At 35.5% G+C, this 23,184-nt stretch overlaps 1 protein-coding gene across 1 annotated transcript in view; it reads right to left on the bottom strand.

The window, feature by feature from the left end:
• kcnq1.2 (potassium voltage-gated channel, KQT-like subfamily, member 1.2) overlaps positions 1 to 23,184 on the bottom strand; it is a 203,050-nt gene that overhangs the window by 131,328 nt on the left and 48,538 nt on the right. Inside the window, exons 7-9 of the mRNA XM_056451540.1 lie at positions 8,594 to 8,704; positions 6,358 to 6,453; positions 4,961 to 5,092 (exon numbers count right to left, since the gene is read on the bottom strand). Coding sequence (XP_056307515.1) covers positions 4,961 to 5,092; positions 6,358 to 6,453; positions 8,594 to 8,704 — 339 coding nt within the window. The remainder of the gene's footprint in view (positions 1 to 4,960; positions 5,093 to 6,357; positions 6,454 to 8,593; positions 8,705 to 23,184) is intronic.

Genomic DNA, 23,184 nt, shown 5'->3' with positions numbered 1-23,184 from the left:
ATTTAGCTCTGACGTACTAATGGCAAATTCTAAAACAAATCTCCATCACAATCTGATGAACAATCAAATAAACTCTTTGTTTCTCCCCAACAAAATGACACGTCTGTGCAAAATCACCCACAAATATGAATTTCAAAACATGCTCTTTTCTTAATGTAAAACCCATGAATATGCATGAATTCTGCGGTGACAGTGCAAGCTGGTAAAATAATGCTCACGTCATGAATCAGGACTGAATAAACAGCTAAAAGGGAGATTCATGAAGGAGAACAGTTTAAAAACAAAGCCGCTCTTTTTATTAGTAGTGCATCAGGACTGGCTATATATTTACATGCGTATTCAGACAAGCAAACTAATGATTTTTTAATATTTCACATTTTTATTAGAGGTCGATTATTATGATTATTATGATTATTATTATTATTATTAATAAAAATAATAATAATAATATTCAAAAATAACATAAAATGTAATACTGAAACTGAAAACAATGCTAAAAATTAAACATCAAAGCATCAATTTTCACATATTTAAAATTTTACTTTAAATAACTTTGAAAATGAAATATGTATAATAAAATATAAAAATATATGCAAAATATATACAAAATCTATATTTATTTATTGTGTATTATATAAATGAATTCTTAAAATATAATACATTTAAATTATAACAAAATCATAACAAAAAAGTACAAATAATACAACATCTACTACTACAAATGATAATTATGTATTATTATTATTATTATTATTATTATTATTATTATTATTATCATCATCATCATCATCATCATCATCATCATCATCATCATCATCATCATAATTATTATTAATATCATTATTATTATCATTATTATCATCATTATTTTTTTTATTATTATTATTAAAAAAATCATAAAATGTTATGATGAAATATGTTGAAAATAACAAATTAAAGGAAAATAAAACTGAAATTAAATATGTAATGCTTTTTTCAGGCTTTGAAGAATTTTAAATATGATAATAATAATATAATAATGTAAAAAAGTTATAATATAAATAACTAATAGCTTTTTTATAATTAGTTCAAAGTACAGATAATACAATGCAATATTATGTACTACTACTATTAACAACAACAACAACAACAATAATATTAATAATAATAATAATATTAATAATAAGAAGGAAAAAAGAATTGTATATTAATAATAATAAAAATGGAAAAAGCTAATTAATTTAAAGAATTATATTATATAGAAATACTATTATAAAGAATTTAAAAAATTTATGATTATTTCATGCTTCAATTTAATCATCAAGAATACTAACTATAAATGAATAAATGACAAATATAACAAATAGGAATTACAAAATGTGCCCTTTTTAATGTAAAACCCTGTGAATATGCATGAATTCTGCGGTGACTGTACAAGCGGCTGAAATATTGTTCACGTCAGCATGAATCAGGACTGAAGGGCGGCAATAAACGTCTGAAAGAGCGGTTTATGAAGGAGAACAGTGAGACGGAAACAGCCGGACTCGGCCTCAATAAGTTTGGAGTCAGAGCTGCACAAAGATTGTTTTGTTGTTCTTGCGCTACACAAAGGTTTGGCTGCCAGTGACATCATGGCGTTTGACTGAGGCTTTTGTGCGGGACGGACAAAGAGCGACGGCGAGGTCAAGCGTCCCACGACATCAGGGCCCGAGTTGCTCTCACACCTCAACCTACGGGCTGAAAAACGCCCCGTGAAACCACCGGCGGCTCAAAGTGTCAGACCGCAGACTTAATTAAAACGTTCAATAGCAAAAACCTTCAGACACACACATTTGATGCGGATCAAAGGGAGTTTTCATAGCAAGCTCCTAACAAAAAATTCATTCAGTGTACTTCAGGAAGTTGGTAGCCTTAGCCACGCTTGTTTTATAAAGTAATATTGGCTATTAAAAGTATTGATTTAAATATCTGTTTTTACCTGCCAGATTCAATAATCTTTGAAGAAACAATGGTTCTACAATGGTTAACACATTGTTAGCATGAATTAGCATGTTGATAACTTGTTTCCATAACATTTAGCACATTGTTACCATTAATTAGCACGTTGTTAACATGTTTCTATTATGGTTAACACAATGTTTACATGAATTAGAATGTTGATAGCTTGTTTTCGTCAGATTTAACACATTGTTAGCATGAATTTGCATGTTTTCTAGCAGGGTAAGCACATAAATAGCTTGTTTTTCAAAACATTTAACACTGTTAACATGAATTAACATGTTGTTAACATGTTTCTAGTATGGTTACTAGAAAGTAACTAGAAAGTTACTAGAAACGTTACTAGAAAGTAACGTTGTTTGCTTGGATTAACATGTTCCCATCACATTTTGCTCATTGTTAACATGAATTAACATGTTGATAACTTGTTTCCATCACATTTAGCACATTATTAGCATACATTAGCATGTTGTTAACATGTTTCTGTTATGGTTAACACAATGTTTACATGAATTAGAATGTTGATAGCTTGTTTTAATCACATTTAGCACATTGTTAGCATGAATTGGCATGTTTTTAACATGTTTCTAACATGGTTAACATGTTGTTTAAATTAATTTGCAAGTTTCCATCACATTTAGCACATTGTTAGCATAAATTAGTGTGTTATCAGCATGTTTAACACATTGTTTACATGAATTAATCTGTTGATAGTTTGATTCCATCACATTTAACACATTGTTAGCATCAATTAGCACATTGTTAACATGTTTCGATTATGGTTAACACAATATTTTCCTTGAATTAGAATGTTAATAGCTTGTTTTCATCACATTTAGCACATTGTTAGCATGAATTAGCATGTTTTTAACATGTTTCTAACATGGTCAACATGTTGTTTAAATTCATTTGCAAGTTTCCATCACATTTAGCACATTGTTAGCATGAATTAGCGTGTTATCAGCATGTTTAACACATTGTTTACATGAATTAATCTGTTGATAGTTTGATTCTATCACATTTAACACATTGTTAGCATCAATTACCACGTTGTTAACATGTTTTTATTATGGTTAACACAATGCTTACATGAATTAGAATGTTAATAGCTTGTTTTCATCACATTTAGCACATTGTTAGCATAAATTAGCATGTTTTTAACATGTTTCTAACTTGGTTAACATGTTGTTTAAATTAATTTGCAAGTTTCCATCACATTTAGCACATTGTTAACATGAATTAGCATGTTATCAGCATGTTTAACACATTGTTTACATGAATTAATCTGTTGATAGTTTGATTCCATCACATTTAACACATTGTTAGCATCAATTAGCACATTGTTAACATGTTTCTATTATGATTAACACAATGTTTACATGAATTAGAATGTTGATAGCTTGTTTTCATCACATTTAGCACATTGTTAGCATAAATTAGCATGTTGTTAACATGTTTCTAACATGGTTAATATGCTGTTTAAATTAATTAGCAAGTTTCTATCACATTTAGCACATTGTTAGCATGAATTAGTGTGTTATCAGCATGTTTAACACATTGTTTACATGAATTAATCTGTTGATAGTTTGATTCCATCACTTTACCACATTGTTAGCATTAATTACCATGTTGTCACATTAAGCACCATGTTAGGATGAATTAGCATGCTGTTAACATGTTTCTATCATAGTTAACATGTTGTTTATATGAATATGTTGATAGCTTGTTTCCATCAGATTAAGCACATTGTTAACATGAATTAGCACGTTGTTATCATGCTTCAAGCATGGCTAACACATTGTTAACATGAAGTAGCATGTTTCTAACATGGTTAACACCTTGTTAACAAAAAATAGTTGCTTGATAGCATGTTTCTATCAGTTACCATTTTGAAAATGAATTAGCATGTTAATGTCATGTTTCTAACATGGGTGATGTATTGTTTACATGAATTAGCTTGTTTCCATAAAATTTTGCACACTGTTAACATGAAGGTGCATATTGTTAGCATGATTCTAGCTTGGTTTACAGATTGTTGGCATGAATTAACTTGATAGCATGCTTCTATTACAGTTGACATTGTCAACAAATTAACATGTTGTTAACATGTTTCTAATAGCATGACAATAGCTTTCTATCACATTTGGCACAATGCTAACCTGAATTAAAATGTTGCTAGCATGTTTCATTCACATAAATTAGCATGTTAGGCTTCTAACATATTTATCAAAAGCAAGAATAAACATATCGTTAGCATATTTCTATCACAGTACATATGTAGTTAGCATGAATTATCAGACTGTTAGCATTTCTAGGTTAATTATCTTGTTGTTATAACTGATTTCTAACACAGTAAGCAGTTAATAAAGTTTCTGTTATTCTATTTAAAATGTACAAACAATTATTTGAATCTAATGCATTAAAACCTGTAAATGCAACAAAATCATTGTTAAAACATGAATGAGAGAAGCTGTTGGTCAGATACAACATGGTCTTAGATTTACTTTTAATAAAAAAAACTAATCTGCAAGCAGGAACTATTTGATATAACGCGTGGCCTTTCAAACCAGGAACTATCTGAACAAACGAATGCACAAAAATAAATAAGATGTTCCAAGAAAGACAAATAATAAGCGATAAATCTACTGAAAAATGCAAGGTATCCATGCAGAAAATAATCTATTACTGATAAAGCTAAAGAGTCACCGCTAATCTAACATCATCTGAAACCCCTATCCCACCCTCTACTGTTTACCTTCATCCTAGGAGACTATGAATGCATTCTGGGAACTGACATGATCCTATAGAATAGACTCAACACACAATAAACCCTCTAGAAAAATGCTTTCACTGTGTAGGGCTTTACTACGGAGGCTCATTCAGGACAATCAACAGGAAGGAACGTGACAATAACCAAAAAACCCAACAACACAAAGCCCTTGAAAGAGAGTAAGATCTGTTTGCTGAGAGTGTTTGTGCTCACCAGCCGTCTGAAGTTTCCCGGACTGGAGTTTTCGGAGTTTATAATGGGAATGTAGTCGCCTGTCAGCACGTACATCTTCCAGGTAGCCGTACAGCCGTCTGACTTTTCACAAGCGTAGCATCTCCACAGCGTCTGGAAAACATGCAGGGTTCTTACATCTTTTCCAAATATCAAATTTAAAGGGGTAGTTCACGCAAAAATTGAAGATTCTGTCATCATTTACTCACCCCTTTCTTGTTACAAACCAGGTTTCTTTGTTATGTTAAGGTTTATAACCACTTGAGAGAGTAAACGGTGAGTATTTTTTACATTTTTTGGTGAAGTGTCCCTTTAAAGGGACCCCCCCCCCCAGCTTTGTTTAGGTGGAAGTGTTGAGTGGCAAAACTGGGATGGGTTTGCATGAAAAGGGGAGTTTCAGTACATGTACATACTGATTTTTACAGCGGCAACACAGACACAGTCATCGCATCAGTCATCGAATTATTTGCCTTAATCTGATTAATACAAAAATGAAAATTAAGGTGTTTACATGATCCTGTTTTACATGTTAAAGCACATAATATGATTAACGTCATTGCATTACTGCGCTATCCACTTTTCCTCTGGAGCGTCATGTAATTTCAGGTGTTTCATTCTTAATTTGTCATGTAGCGAGAACTGACCGATCAGTTTCAGCTTTTATGGAAAACACACATTTCAGTAGACTAATTATCTCAGACAAACACCGAACACCCAAACACGGCAGTGCTTTGTAATTTTCTCCATAAAGAAAACTTGTATCAGAGTGACAGCAATGTTTTGTCAGCTCGTCATCCTCATAAAAAACGGTTGAAGGTCGCCTAGCAACCTACAATGAAACACCTGATTCAGATCACCAGCTCATTAGCAGAGAATGAATAACCTGTAATGGGTGTGACCAACAAAAGAGTCATCCGAAACAAGCAGTGCTGGTGGTCCTCCAGGATTGTGGTTGAGAAACACTGCTGTAATATAGAATATTTTTCTAAGGAAAGCTTTTGATGGCATGTTTGCCCCAAGCACATCATTAAATTACTGCTATTTATGCCCTTAAATATAATTTACTCAAATCTCAAATGTGTCATCCTTCATCTTAAATTTATATTTATGTTAACTTCATGCATTTTCACTCTTGAAGTGATAATCTCAATGCATTTTGCTTTCATTTTATGCAAAGGCAAAAAGATTGATTTTATTTAAATAGTTTCATATGTGGTAAGATAAATTATGAAAGCAACACCATTACACTTTGAAGCAGTTTTGACCACTTTAACCGAAAAACGAAACACTTAAAACCTTGAAAACACCACATTAACATTCAAGCATTTCCAGCACCCAAATGAACCATGAACATGATAAATGTGTTGTGTTTTTTTCACCTGTATTAGAGAGGCCGCGGCTGGAATCTGACGGTTGAAATGTTTCTGCCTTTGTTTCTGTTGGACTTTAAGAGCAAAACCAGATCCCAGAATGCCCTATGCACAGAGAGGATGAAAAACATTTCATTAAAAAATAAAATAAATAAAAATAATAATAATAAATGGAAAGACATCGGTACATTTATAGCTGTGCATATGAGAGACTTTAATCGGTAGTGGAAATTTCAGGTTTTACATTTTTTTTAAATGTAATAGAGCCCCGTTACATTATTCCTTCATAAGCGCATTTCAGTCAGATAATTCCTGCTTTCAGATCCACTAAAATGGCAGGTGACAGTCAAATCAAGCAGATCTGTGTGATTTTTATATTATTTTCGACATTACCATATTACTGGAAAGTAACATTTATGAAAGTCAAAAAAAAAAAAGAAATGCGATACAACTATGATGCGCTGGTTTTATGTTGCTGTTTTTTTTTTTAAAATGACAAGTATTTTTTGATTTTATGAAGTTTTTTCAGCAATAGTAGTCTAACGGGCAGTGTGCCTAAATGCTAACACGTTTAACACATAAAAAAAAGAAATGGCAAAAATATTTAAAGAAAATACAAAATACTTACAATATACAATATACACAATATAATATTTATAATATACACAATTTATATATAATTTACAATATTTAAATGTAACATTTATACGGTTGAATTATTAGCCCCGTTTATTTTTTTTCCAATTTCTGTTTAACAGAGAGCAGATTTCTTCAACACATTTCTAATCATAATAGTTTTAATAACTCATCTCTAATAACTGATTTATTTATCTTTGTCATGATGACAGTAAATAATATTAGACTAGATATTTTTCAAAACACTTCGATACAGCTTAAAGTGACTGTCAATGGCTTAACTAGGTTAATTAGGTTAACTAGGCAGGTTAGGGTAATTAGGCAAGTTATTGTATATCGATGGTTTGTTCTGTAGACTATCGAAAAAATATAGCTTAAGGGGCTAATAATATTGACCATAAAATGGGTTTTAAAAAAAAAATTAAAACTGCTTTTATTCTAGCCGAAATAAAACAAATAAGACTTTCCCCAGAAGAAAAAATATTATCAGACATACTGTGAATATGTCTTTGCTCTGTTAAACATCATCTGGGAAAAAGAAAAAAAAAAGTCCATTGACTGCAATGCTAAATAGGGGGGGTAATAATTCTGACTTCAATAATTCTGACTTCTGTATGTATGTATGTATATATATGTGTATATATATATATGTGTATATATATATATATATATATATATATATATATATATATATATATATATATATATATATATATATATATATATGTATGTATGTATGTATGTATGTATGTATGTATGTATGTATGTATGTATGTATGTATGTATGTATGTATGTATGTATGTATGTATGTATGTATATATATATATATATATATATGTATATATGTATATATGTGTATATATGTATATATATGTATATATATATATATGTATATATATATATATATATATATATATATATATATATATATATATATATATATATATATATATATATATATATATATATATATATATATATATATATATATATATATATATATGTATATATATATATATATGTATATATATATACACACATACATACATACATACATACATACATATATGAATAAATGAATGTGTATATATAGTAATTAATACAATATACACAATGCAATATACATAGTATACACAATTTATATAAAATTTACAATATATAAATGTAACTATATAAAAATGTTAAATCAGATATATTATTATTATTTCATGTAAATGATTTAGCTTTATTATATATGCTTTACAATATTATAATTTACTCAAAAAATAACAAATACTACTACATATTATTTGTTAATGCATCAATTCACTACATTAAACATGTATATATAAATACAAGTATGCAACTGTTTGTAAATAATTATCACAGCAGTCATGATTTGTCCAGTTATTGTGCTTTATCCTGTCACAGATGCATGTTATATAATGTGTAACATGAGCACCGCGGGCCCCCGAGGCCCCTAGAGGCCCTATCACTCTTAAATGGACCACATTAACCCCAGACCCCATTACTGGAGGGCCTCTATAGGAAAACACTGCCCCGGGGCGCCAGACAAGCTCACAGAATGTGTGTGCGCACGCAGAGAAAGAGAGGAGCCAGTGTGTTTACCGCAGGCAGAGCGAAGAAGGAGATGGCAAACACGCTGAAACAGGAGGCGATGGCCTTCCCGATCCACGTCTGAGGGACTTTGTCTCCGTAGCCGATCGTGGTCACAGTAACCTAGGAGAAAAACACCGCTCGGCATTCACATTCATCATTTCTAATGCTGTTTGCTAAGATGTGATAAAAAAGGAGACACCACAAAGACCTGAGAGAACACCTAGCAACCGCCCGGGGCACCCTAGCAACCCATACTATGAGGTACTTAGCCAGAAAACGTGAGCAAAATGAAAACCATATTCAGTCGGCTTTGAATTATTGGATTTTTTTTATTTTGATGGTGCCTTTAATGCATTTTGTTGATTTTAAAGAGGAACTATTATGTAAAAATCACTCTTTAAACACAGTTGTGTGGCAACAGTGTGTGAATATAAGCAGCTTAGCATAGAACATAAGTCTTGTTTTTTAATCTGCCACTATGCTGACACACAGGCATTTGTAGCTCCGGCCTCTTCTGAAAAGAGCACAATCTCATTTGAATTTAAAGTGACAGTCTCCAAAACACCACAATTAGGACCAAAGCCTAAAAGGGTCAGTTTCAGAGAGTTAATAAAAGACAAAGTACGCCATTCTCCAATTCTCGTACAGCTCTCTTGACAAAATTTGCTGTATCGGCACAGACAGTATCGTGGAGAAAAACATTCAACAAACCTTGTGAATCATAGAAACAAACACATAACGTTACGACCCTTCATGAACAGCTAACTACTGCTTGCTGTACGCAGACGCGGTCTCACCCAGTCATTGGATCTCACAGTTTGGCAGGTCTGCCTTGCCCTCGGTAAGCATGTGCTCTCATTAATAGTTAATAAGCAGGGTCTTCTTATAGGATATGAAAACTCTTTGAATAATAATGATAATCCTACAAGTCATCGCTCCACTAGCAGATTTGTGCTACATCACCGATTTTGATCCCGCCCCAAAAATTATTTTAAACCCAGAAGATGAAACTAGCTGACAAACGCTCCAAATTATCCTGTTTTCCCCACAATTAAAGCTGACAGAGGCTAAAGTTGATGGTCAACACACACAAATCTGTTAAAATCTCAAAAAAAAGTACTCCAGGGTGTCTTGAAGTTACATTATATGCCGACTAACTCACATTAGAGTATTATTAGACTGTATGGTTAGGGTTATTGTAAGCTGACATGTACTTTGTTGCAAAGTTTCTTATAGTCAGTTCTATGTCTGTTAGTGGAGCAGTATGAGCAGATTTTAAGCAGTCTACTGATATAGTACTGTAATGAGAATTAGTTGCCATGTAGTTAAGTTAGTTAATAAACTTATAGTCAATGTGCAAATGGAACCATCACAATAAAGGGTTACACTTCATTTTAAGCTGACAATAGTACTCAGTAGTTAACTGAATAGTAACTTATTAACTACATGTATGGTTGGTGTTATAACGAGTGTTGTTTAGGGTTAGTTGCATGTAATTATGCATAATTAATTGTAATTACTATAGTTAGTGCATGGAACACCTAAATTAAATAGTTCCCAAATAAAGTAATAGTGAATTATTCAGCAACTGCATAGAAATGTCCTGGCTAACCCTAGAATATCCTAACAACAGCATAGTAATACATAAGCAATTTGGCTAGAGAAGTACCAAATAATGCCATAGAAATCACTCATTCTTTCAATCATTTTACTTCGGCTTAGTCTCTATTTCAGAGGTCGCCACAGCGGAATGAACCGCCAACTATTCCAGCTTATGTTTTACACAGCGGATTCGCTTCCTGACGCAGCCCAGTACTGGGAAACACACATACACACTCACATTCACACACACACTCATACACTACAGCCAATTTAGTTAATCAATTCCCCTATAGCGCATGTGTTTGGACTGTGGGGGAAACCGGAGCACCCGGAGGAAACCCACACCAACACGGGGAGAACATGCAAACTCCACACAGAAATGCCAAGTGAGCCAGCCGGGACTCAAACCAGCTACCTTCTTGCTGTGAGGCGACAGTGCTAACCACTGAGCCACTGTGCCACCCACCACAGAAATCATCTAACATACAACACCTTAACGGTAACTAAGATGTTTATGCACTGCCTAAATATGAATATGCACATGCTTTAGTGTTAGTTCCGCAGATTACCTCAGAATTTCGCAGATTTTTAGCCCATCATTAATTCTGTTTATTTACTTGAGTAAATGTGTGTAAATCTATATTCATTCAGTTTTTAAAGTACAGTAATATTATTGACTAATATGAAAATGTTCATCTGATTTATGTACAATGCAGTTTGTACAGTAATATTTTCTGTCTTTTGGTAGAGATATTATATGAGAGACTTGCTTTGTTTACCAAATGAAGTCAATCTAATTGGATTTGCATTATAGGTGGGCATAGATTATTTTTTTAATCTAGATTAATCTAGATTAAAATGGCTCTTTTGAATTCTGCCGAAGGCATTCAGAATATGTGTGCTACCCAAATAATAAGTCTTTGAGAACGAGTTTCTCGAGCCAGGTGACGCATTAGACCAGGGGCTCATCTCCTATTTCCAAAATGCATCACAAACTGCTTGAGAAACTGATCTACTATGATAATTTGTGATGAAAATAAATGATGTTTAATAAGATGTACTTGTGTTTACTAACTTTTTGTTCAGTTAAACATGACTTTAGTGTTACATATACATATATATATATATACATATATACATATATATATATATATATATATATATATATATATATATATATACATATATATATATACATACATACATATATATATATATATATATACATATATATATATATATATATATATATATATATATACATACATACATATATATATATATATATATATATATATATATATATATATATATATATATATATATATATATATATATATACATACATACATATACACACATGACATTTTTATATATGTGAAATCCAAATATGATATTGTATCATATCGTCACCTTGGAATTATTAGGTTCGATCTGTGTTCTGAATGATTTGGAGATATTGAGCTTTAAAGTTTTTGCATTCCATAGCATTACACGTGTAACATTGTTTTTTAAATAAAAAGTCTTAAAATGTAAACAACTTAAAAAAAACATCCCATAATGTAAATAAGTTGTCATTTAATAAGAATATGTCAACTCAATTTTGACAAAAATGTCAGATAGAACCTTATAAATGTAAGGCGACGATATATGTCATATATGTAACTTGCATATTTTAAAGTATGGGATTCTGTAAAATTACTGTGGATGCCATTGTGGTGATGTTTACACTGAGATCTTTTCTAAAACTATAATAATACTGTCTTTATTTCCCAGGACAAACATCAGAGAAGCATCAGATGTAAGCAAACGTCTCTTATTCTCCATTTCATTGTGTAAAAGAGACAATCGAGACATTAAAGGATCTCATTTAGGCTTCTTTTCTTTCTTTCTGGCTGGTCTGGGTGAGCTGAAGAGGAGCCGTTTGGTTGTTCTCAGTGTTTTTCTTTTGTGGATTTGCAGGTGCAGAGCACAGCTGGCGCGACACATCCAGAGCCCAACGATGAAACGGCATGAATCATAACCAGACGCAGCGCAGCTCTCGCTAACTTAACAAAGCTGCTGCTGTTTCCTCCGGCCGCTCGCTTTCTCTTTTAAGCAGAGAAGATCAATGTTTTTTGTGTGCGGTGAAAGCTTTCAAAGGGTTTCAGCAAAACCGTGGAGAAGCTTAAATGATTTTGTTTAACATCTTTAGACATTAAAGATGCTTGGACACACTAAGCTAAAAACTATCTAAAAGTCTTCCTGGTTGTCAGGGTGGTTTTTTATTGTCCACCCATTTTCTTTTTTGTTGAGTTGGTAAGAGCAGATGTATGTCCTGTGGACATATTGTTCTGTTTCCAAATATTTCCTAAGTGACTGCTAACATGTTTCTAGCATGATCAACACATTGTTTACATGTATTAACTTTCTAACATTGTTAGCATTAATTAGCATGATGTTAATGTGTTTCTAATATGGTCAGCACATTGATTACTTGAATTAGCAACTTGACCCCTACTGAAAAAAACAGCTTAAACCAGCCTAGGCTGGCTTTACCTGCTCAACCAACCTGGTTTTAGAGGGGTTTTGGCCATTTCCAGGCTGGTTTACAGCCATTTCCAGCCTGGTCTTAGCTGGTCAGGCTGGGAGATGACCAGCTAAAACCAGCTTGACCGGCCTAGCCCGTCTGGGAGCCCAGCCAAAATCAGCTATGTCTAGCTTAAACCATTTCACTGGTCATTTTCCAGCTTGACCAGCTAAGACCAGGGTGGAAACGGCTGGAAACCAGCCTGGAAATGGCCAAAACCCCTCTAAAACCAGGCTGGTCAACCAGCTAAAACCAGCCAACCAGCCTAGGCTGGTTTACGCTGGATTTTACAGCAGGGACAGCATGTTTCTAACATTGTTAACAGTAATTAGCATGTTAACATGTTTCTAGCATGGTCAACACACTTTTTACATGAATTAGCAACTTGATAGCATGTTTCTAACATTATAACAGTAAAATAGCATGTTGTTAACATGTTTCTAGCTTGGTCAACACGTTTACATGAATCAGCAACTTGATAGCATGTTTCTAACATTATTAACATTATAAGTATGTTGTTAACATGTTTCTAGCATAGTCAACATTTTGTTTACATTTATTAGCAACTTTCGAACATTGTTAACATTAATAGCATATTGTTAGTATGTTTCTAAATTGGTTGTTTACATGAATTAGCAACTTGATAGCATGTTTCTAACATTGTTAACATTATTAGTATGTTGTTTACGTGTTTCTACTATAGTCACACATTGTTTACATGAATTTGAAACGTTCTAACATTGCTAACATTGATTAGCATGTTGTTAACATGTTTCAAGCATGATCAACACATTGTTTACATGAATTAGCAACTTTATAACATTGTTAACATTAATTAGCATATTGTTAACATGGTCAACACATTGTTTTCATGAATTCGAGACGTTCTAACATTGGTAACATTGATTAGCATGTTGTTAACATGTTTCAAGCATGATCAACACATTGTTTACATGAATTAGCAACTTTATAACATTGTTAACATTAATTAGCATATTGTTAACATGGTCAACACATTGTTTTCATGAATTCGCAACTTTATAACATTGTTAACATTAATTAGCATATTGTTAACATGGTCAACACATTGTTTTCATGAATTCGCAACTTTCTAACATTGCTATTAATTAACATTTTGTTAGTATGTTTCTAGATTGGTTGTTTACATAAATTAGTTTTCTAACAATGTTAACATTATTAGCATGTTGTCAACATGTTTCAAGCATGGTCAACATATTAGCAACGTTCTAACATTGCTAAAATAGATAGTATGTTGTTAGCATGTTTCTAACATGGTCAACATATTGTTTATATGAATTAGCAATGTTCTAACATTGCTAACATTGATAAGCATGTTGTTAACACATTGTCAATGCTTGTTGTAAGGCGACCTTGGGTGTCCAGAAAGGCGCAATTTACAAATAAAATGAATTATTATTATCATTACATAAATTAGCAATGTTCTAACATTGCTAACTTTGATTAGAATGTTGTTAACATGTTTCTAGCATGGTCAACGCATTGTTTACATAAATTAGCAACTTTCTATCAATGTTAACATTAATTAGCATGTTGTTAGTATGTTTCTAGATTCGTTGTTCACATGAATTAGCAACTTTATAGCATGTTTCTAACATTGTTAACATTGTTAGTATGTTGTTAAGATGTTTCTAGCATGGTCAACACATTGTTTTCATGAATTAGCACAATGATAGTGTGTGTCTTTCACATTTAGCACATTGTCAACATGAATTAGAATGTAGCTATAATGCTTAGTATATTAGCAAATGCATGAATAAACATGTTAGCATGTTTCTATCAGATCTTTCTATAGCCTCATGAAAATTATTGACATTGATAATTTAGTGTTAAACTGTACATTAAGCAGGAAAATTATGTTTAAATTTATTATGTTTGTCTACAAGCAAATTTACAGGTGAATCGAACCCTAAAATATATCAATTATGGAAGTAGCTATATTTCTCAACTTGGTCTTTAAAAAGCCAGAAACCATAAATCTTGATTGAGAAAGAAGAAGAGCAGATAAATTTAGCAAGATTAAAGAAAAGCTGGAAAAAACTGGTGCTGTAATCGTAGCCCACACGCTCAGAATGCCACACACACGCGCAAACACACACACACTGGGATGTTAGCTTTGGTTTTGCCACACACGTAGAGCATCGACTGAACTCTGTGACTCAATAGCCTAACTCGACATGAATCAGTTGGTTGGAGAATATTAGCGGTCCCAAAGTTACGCGCGCATACACACACACACACACACACACACACACACACACACACACACACACACACACACACACACACACATATATATACACAAACACAGAAACACATACATACACTCACACACATACACACATTCAAAAACACAGGCACACACAGACACTCTCTCAAACATACACAAACTGACACGCTTTGACACACAGACACACACACACACACGCACAAATACACAAACAGACGCTCTCTCACACAGACACACAGATATACACACAGACTATCTCTCTCAAACAAAAAACAGACACACACACACACACACACACACACACACATACATACATACACACATACAAAAACACAGGCACACTCTCTCAAACAGACTCACACATGCACTGACACACACAGACACACACATGCACAGAAACACAAACACACACGATTACACAAACAGACTCTCTCACACACAGACACACTCATAGACATACAAACAGACACACACATATAGACACACACACACAGAGACTCTCACACACACAGAGACATACACACAGACTCTCTCTCTCTCAAACACACACACACAAACATATACACAAACACAGCAACACAGAAACACACAAACAGACACACACAGATACTCACACACACACACACGTGGACACACACACACATACTACAGTATGTCTCACACAGACACACACAGTCTAGTGCGCCAGCACTGCCTCTTTCCTCTCCTCAAGCTCTTTGTGCTCCTCTGGATGTTCAGTGCTGGATTAAACTCTTCAGATTAAACTCTCTCCATCAGAGCACTCGTCTGACGCCTCGTCCTGCTTTAGCTCTTTTTGTCCTTCTTCAATGGAAAAAACGCAAACACACCTCGTCAACAGAAAGCCCTCCCCAATGGACAAACACACACACACACACACACACTGCTACAAGCCTGTTTGTTTTCCTATGTTTGCTGAAACCCAGCATTTTGTGCTGGATTAAAGCTGCTGTATGTAAGCTTTTGACTCTTCTAAAGCATAAAAATACCATCATATGTTTGCAGATATTTCAGAAACACGCTCAGTGAACGCTCTTGTTTATCTGAAAAACAATGCTGAAGTCAGGTATTGAAAATGGGTTTTCCGTGCCGGCGTTCTGCTGATCTGTGCTACCTCATCAGAATCTGTCATATTTCATGGTTGTTGCTAGATCGGATATGGATGCGGCCGGAAGTTAATGAGAATTATTTCTATTAATTATTAATTTCCCATTTATTGTATTTTATTAACGTCTAAACCCCACCCTAACCACCACAGTAAGGTAAAAACAGTAGTTGTAGAGTATTATTTATGTTATCTATTAAATTACCCAATAATTGTATTTTGTTAATGTCTAAACCCCACCTCAACCCTAAACAAAACCATCACAGTAAGGTAAAAACAGTTGTACCGAGTATTATTTATGTTATCTATTAAATTACCTAATAATTGTATTTTATTAACGTCTAACCCCCACCCAAAACCTAAACCCAACCACCACAGTAAGGTAAAAACAGTAGTTGTAGAGTATTATTTATGTTATCTAATAAATTACCCAATAAATTGTATTTTTTAACGTCTACTCTCACCCCAACCCTAAACCCAACCGCCACAGTAAGGTAAAATCAGTTGTTGTACAGAGTATTATTTGTTATCTGTTAAATTACCCAATAATTGTATTTTATTAATGTCTAAACCCTACCCCAACCCTAAACCCAACCACCACAGTAAGGTAAAAACAGTAGTTGTAGAGTATTATTTATGTTATCTATTAAATTACCCAATAATAGTATTTTATTAACGTCTACCCCCACCCCAACCCTAAACCCAACCGCCACAGTAAGGTAAAAACAGTAGTTGTAGAGTATTATTTCCGTTATTTATTAAATTACCCAATAATTGTATTTTATTAACGTCTACTCTCATCTCAACCCTAAACCCAACCGTCAGTACTGTAAAAACAGTAGTTGTACAGAGTATTATTTACGTTATCTAATAAATAACCCAATAAATTGTATTTATTAACGTCTACCCCCACCCCAACCCTAAACATGTCACAGTAAGGTAAAAACAGTTGTTGTAGAGTATTATTTATGTTATCTATTAAATTACCCAATAATTGTATTTATTAATGTCTAAACCCCACCTCAACCCTAAACCCAACCGCCACAGTAAGGTAAAAACAGTAGTTGTAGAGTATTATTTATGTCATCTATTAAATTACCCAATAATAGTATTTTATTAACGTCTACCCCCACCCCAACCCTAAACCCAACCATCACAGTAAGGTAAAAACAGTTGTTGTAGAGTATTATTTACGTTATCTATTAAATTACCCAATAAATTGTATTTTTTAATGCCTACCCCCACCCCAACCCTAAACCCAACCGCCACAGTACTGTAAAAATATTAATTATTGTTGTACAGTGACAGTCATAAAAAAATGCTGCTTTATTAATGTGCATATCGCACTTCCGGCCGGCCGCGTATCTGATCTAGACTATCATATTTCATCTACAGCCTGATCTCACGAGAAAACATAAGTATTTTACGTTTTGTCAGTTTAGTGGCTAATTTGTACAAATTTGTACGAGTTCAGTCGTATGAAATTGTACGATTTTAAAAAGGAGGCGTGGCACCTAACCCCACCCAAAACCCAACCGTCATTGGGGATGAGCAAATCGTACTAAATTGTATGAATTAGATTGTACGAATAAAGCCACTAAAGCAAAAAGTTACGAATTGCCGTGAGATTGTGTTGTTCATCGACCAAAACAGGGCTAGCACATCTTGTCAGCTTCAAATATCTATCGAAATTAACTACTACTCTATTGAACAATGTAGAAAAAGCAGTAGCAGCTTCAAATGTCTATCAGAGCGAACTACTGCCTTTATTTATTATTTCATTATTTTTATATTTAATTTGTTTATTAGAGTGGTAGTTCATTCTGATAGACATTTGAAGCTGAAGATGTGCTAACCCTGTGTTTTTAGATGAAATATGACAGAGTTAGCTACCGGTGGCACATTCTGATGAGGTAGCACCGATCGTCAGAACACCAGAACGTCTGTCTTTGTTTTGGTTCCTTTGACCCGCTCAATGCCAGTTTAGCCAATTATATTTCAGCAGCTCGAGTTGCCTTGATGGAAAACAGCGTATTTCAGTCATTCATTCAGTGTGCACCCACATTTTGCTATCCGAACTGTGCCCAGACGCGTTTCCCAGATCGTTTGAGAAGTGTGACTGCTTTGAATCGGGCTCAGGCGCGGTTCAGCTGGCCATGTTGGAAGACGTGTGCCAGATCGCGGTTCACTTGGGCTCACAGCGTGCCTGAGCCTGAAACTGAAGATGAGACGTGACTTTTAAGGGAGTGTTTCATATGGATTTATTAATTATTCTTACTTTTCAATTAATGCAAACTTTCATAGATTATTAAAGACGCAAACCCCTCACTGCATGTCAGCTGCACCTTCAGCAAACCTAATCCGTGCAGCACGAGGACTTTTATGATCATTTATGAGTGTCAAAAGTGCTGGATCTGTTCAGCAAAGCATTTGACTGCGTGTTACTGCATCCCAAACAACTAAAAATAATACAAAACGATCTAACTAAAGCAATGTCCACTGTGCTGAGTGAGAGCGCTTCTCTTCCTGTTAAACTGAAGTCGCATCATCGATGATGCAAGCGTGCTCTGGCTCGGTAGGTAAAAAATGCAATGTGAGTGCAGGCTGAGGGGGAGGGGAGGGACAATCATGCCTTGTCACAGTTCAACGCTCTCAAAGTAAAATATATGGACGTAGTATCCGTGACGTCACCCATAGGTTTCTGAACACTGCAAATTAAGCTAGAAGTAGGCGCGGCCAACCGTCGCCATTTTGTTCACGCGTCATCGCACCAACGGCGGGATAGCAAACAAGGGCAAAGAGGCGGAGAGTGGGCGGAGCTACAGACACCAGCTGGCACTTTGCTTAGACCTGGCAGACAGACTTTACTTTAGGAGAAACGCTTAATACTTTATTACCTGCGACTCGTTTGTGTTCTGACCACATGTGCTTGGCTGTACACTATATCAATAAAGTGTTTAGACTTTTAAAAACACTGTAGTCATACATTGAGCCACTAAACATTGTTCTTATGACGTTTTTCTACAGGAGGAAAACGCAAATTACTTCCAAACACTTCAGATATATTCTGTGTTAGTAAATGCAAGACTATTGATAAAATTCAGCATAACACTGTATGATAACGCTTCAGATGACTGTTCTACAGTCTACAGCTAATCAATCTGTCACATTCTGGAGTGCTTTACGGGTCTAAAGAAAAGTATTAATAATAAATGATCTTAAATAAAACAAATACACTTATAGAGATGGTATACAAGTATATAACTTTACTCACATGGGAAACGAGGCCATGTGAATGGTTTGTGAGCACAATTAAATGCACACAGCATCCCATATCATCTGATAATTGTAAGAAATAAGTCCAAAAGGCAGCTGACTGTGTAAAGCCACATAAAACAAAACAAAAATACGATGAATATGCCGAGATCAGTGGCTAATCTGCCGGATTCAGCTGAGGTGAAGTGACGGCGACCAGCGAGACCTAGCTGTCACTCAAGTGGCCACGCCCTTAATTATGCAAACTTAATATAACCTAATATAAAGGAAAGGCATGAGTTATAAAAAATTCACCCCCCTCACAGTTGTCATGGAGGGTAATAATAGCTATATGAACCAAAATCGTTCTTTGTACCAGGCTGTAAACACCTTTTTTTCTGCTGTAAAGTTGGCCATTCTAACGGTGGGCTCAATTGCACTTTGCTCTATTATGGAGCCAGGACTAGCGGAATTTTGATGAATTGCAGTTTCAGTTACTTCCGTATTGGCTTCCCGAGGGACAGCGGGAGGTTGCCGCTTGGTCTGTGATTGAAATGAGACCTCCAGTGGGCAGTAGCAGACTTCGAAATGAGACACAGATTCAGAGTTCCACATGAGGTGGTTATTAATAAGCAAATAATATAAATATTATCAGCGTAAACATTAGGTGAGCAGGTTACATTGTAACCCCGTGTCCTAACAACACGCTTCGTGACGAGATATGCAGTGATGAGCAATTTGGCTGTTTGCACCAGATGAAACATGACAGAAATCTAAACACAGACATTCAGAAGCACAGAATAGTGCACTCACTGCATTCCAGCGAAATGGTAAGATTTATAATCTAATTAATACATATTAAACCTCTTCAACATTATTAAAAGTAGATGCTGAATCACTGATATGTGTTGGTTTGAGTTACTTCACAGTTCTAAAGTTCAATTTAAAAGGGTTTATTTTATTTTCAAGATCTGAGGTGAACGATCTGCTGCTGTATGGCATAAATATGCTTCTTTCTGGTTTTGTTTTCTAAAAGAAGCAACCTCTGACACATGAGTTCATACATGCAAACAGCATGTCGGGGTCACCACTAAACCTGGGCTTTTATCCTACAACTCCCTGTCAGTGTTTTGTTTTCCCCAAATTCAACTCAATTTCCATCTGTAATTCCTCTCTTCAGTCGTACGTTTAAAGACTTCACAGAGACAAAAGCTAAAGAGACGACCCCCATCAAGAGCTCCTCGATGAGGGCTCCTCCATACAAACAACTGCTTTTCTCTGTGTGTGTATGTGTGTGGAAGGCCGACGGGTGGCCATACGCTTTCTGACCCTCTTCAGCGAGAGCTAGAGCCTCTGTAATTAAAGCTTTAATTAACGGATCTGACACTTTACAGAGCCGCAGAGAAAGCTCTTTGACAGAGAGGTGAAAGGGACGTTGGCGAGCTTTTGTAGCTCTCGGATTCCCCCGTACAGCCGTCCGATTGGTTTCTCATTACGGTTTACACTAAATTCAGCTTTTTAATTAACTGCACTGGAAACTTCATCCCGGGACTGATTCTGGAGGCCTTTCGAGTGGTTGGGAGTTTTATGGTCCTCTTTTCTTGTGTGGTTTGCAAACGCGACAGAACAAAGCAAAAACCAGTGGACATTTACACACATTTTAGGGGCTCAGATTCTGTTGTGGGTAAAAACATTCCCATCATCCCAGAGCAAAGACCCAACAAACTCACGAGACCAGAACTGATTTAAAACACACACACACGCATGCGCACACACACGCGCACTCCCACATACACGCACTTCCATGTGCGCGCGGCCGCACGTGAAAGCACACACATACATAAACGAATGAACTCACACGTGTCGTGCACACACATTTGCACGTTCACACGTATAAACGCACACACACAGACACACATAAATGAACATACATGCGCACACACACACACACGCACACACGTGAATGCACACACAAACGCGAATGCACACACACATACACACACACGCATACGAACATATATGGTCGCACACACGCGCATGCATGTACACACACATGCACTCACACACGTGCATGCACACATGCGCACGCACACCCACTAACACACATGCATGCACACACACACACACACAAATGCATGCACACACATGCACATACACATGTGCATGCACACATACGCACGCACATAAATACATGCACGCACACACACACACACGCACATACACGTGCACACACATACTCACAGGTGATCATACATCCGGATGCTCACACATGCAAATGCATGCATACACGCATACACGCACACACATACAGACACGCAGGCACACAAATGCAAGCAAACACACGCTCACAAGTCACAAATCTGATTTTTATCCCTTTATTAATCCGGGGTCGCCACAGTGGAATGAACCGCCAACTTATCCAGCACATGTTTTACGCAGCGGATGCTCTTCCAGCCGCAACCAATCACCGGGAAACATCCATACACACTCATTCACACACTCACACACTACGGACAATTTAGCTTATCCAATTTACCTGAACCGCATGTGTTTGGACTTTAAAAACCGGAGCACCCAGAGGAAACCCACGCCAACACGGGGAGAACATGCAAACTCCACACAGAAATGCCAACTGACCCAGCTGAGGCTCGAACCAGTGACCTTCTTGCTGTGAGGCGACAGCGCTACCCACCACGCCACAGAGTCGCCCTTTTTATTTATTTGATTATTTGTTTATTTATTTGTTTGTTTGTTTGTTTTTATTTATTTGCAAAATCCTGGAGAGACTGCAAAACTGTGAAAAATATATAACTATAAATATTAACTATAAATATAACAATTTTATCGATATGCTTTCAATCTTGAGACGTCCTCTGCTAACATCTTCCTGAAGTTGCTTCTGTTTCATAGACAAAGAAATGCATGGTGACATGAACTCCTGTGTGTGTACAGTACATGAGCTGATGCCAGATGTCCAGAGGGCAAGTGGATTCTCAGATCCATTTTTAATTACATAAAAACCACAACACCACCTAACAGTGAACTTCAAGTGATTTATGAAAGACAGAAGCCATGACTGATGTGAAAAGCATGTGCACAATTAAACAGATACCCAACTTAAAGGGACAGTTCACCCCCCAAAAAATTAAGTCACACGCTATTTACTCTCCCATAAGTGGTTTTAAGTGAAGTTTATTTTTAAACTAATTTCTAGAGGATCACGTGCTTATGATTGCTCGCAGCCGGCCCCGCATTATTCAATTTAAGATTCACCAATCAGACGATTCCTAAGCCAATATAAATACCCTCAGTTTCATATGACAGCCATCTTTGTTTTGAAGAATCCCCCCATCCACCCCTACTCCTCCTCCTTTCCTAGATGGGTGGCACGGTGGCCAAGTGGTTAGCATTGTTGCCTCACAGCAAGAATGTCAATAGTTCTTGTCCTTGCCAAGCCAGCCAACGTTTCTGTGCGGAGTTTACACGTTCTCCCCGTGCTCACGTGGGTTTTCCCCCCGGGTTCCTCGGTTTCCTCCCACCGTCCAAAAACATGCAACTTAAGTTAATTGACTAATCCAAATCAGCACCATAGACATGCTCCTGGTAAATAGTTATCTCTTAAGAGCAATCACTGGCTGTTCATTAGTTACTACAGCAGGGGAGTTCTCGAGATCTACCTGAGCTCAAACTCCCCTCTCGCCTTGCAAACGGGAGGGAGCCCCGGGCTCGAGGATCTTATGAACTCAAGGCTCTCTCCCGTGACAACATGCCAAACACGCTTT

Source organism: Danio aesculapii, chromosome 25 (genome assembly GCF_903798145.1).
Source record: "Danio aesculapii chromosome 25, fDanAes4.1, whole genome shotgun sequence".
Taxonomy (NCBI): Eukaryota; Metazoa; Chordata; class Actinopteri; order Cypriniformes; family Danionidae; genus Danio; species Danio aesculapii.
The sequence above is the reverse complement of the archived record's forward strand: the minus strand, read 5'-3'. Positions and strand labels throughout refer to the sequence as shown.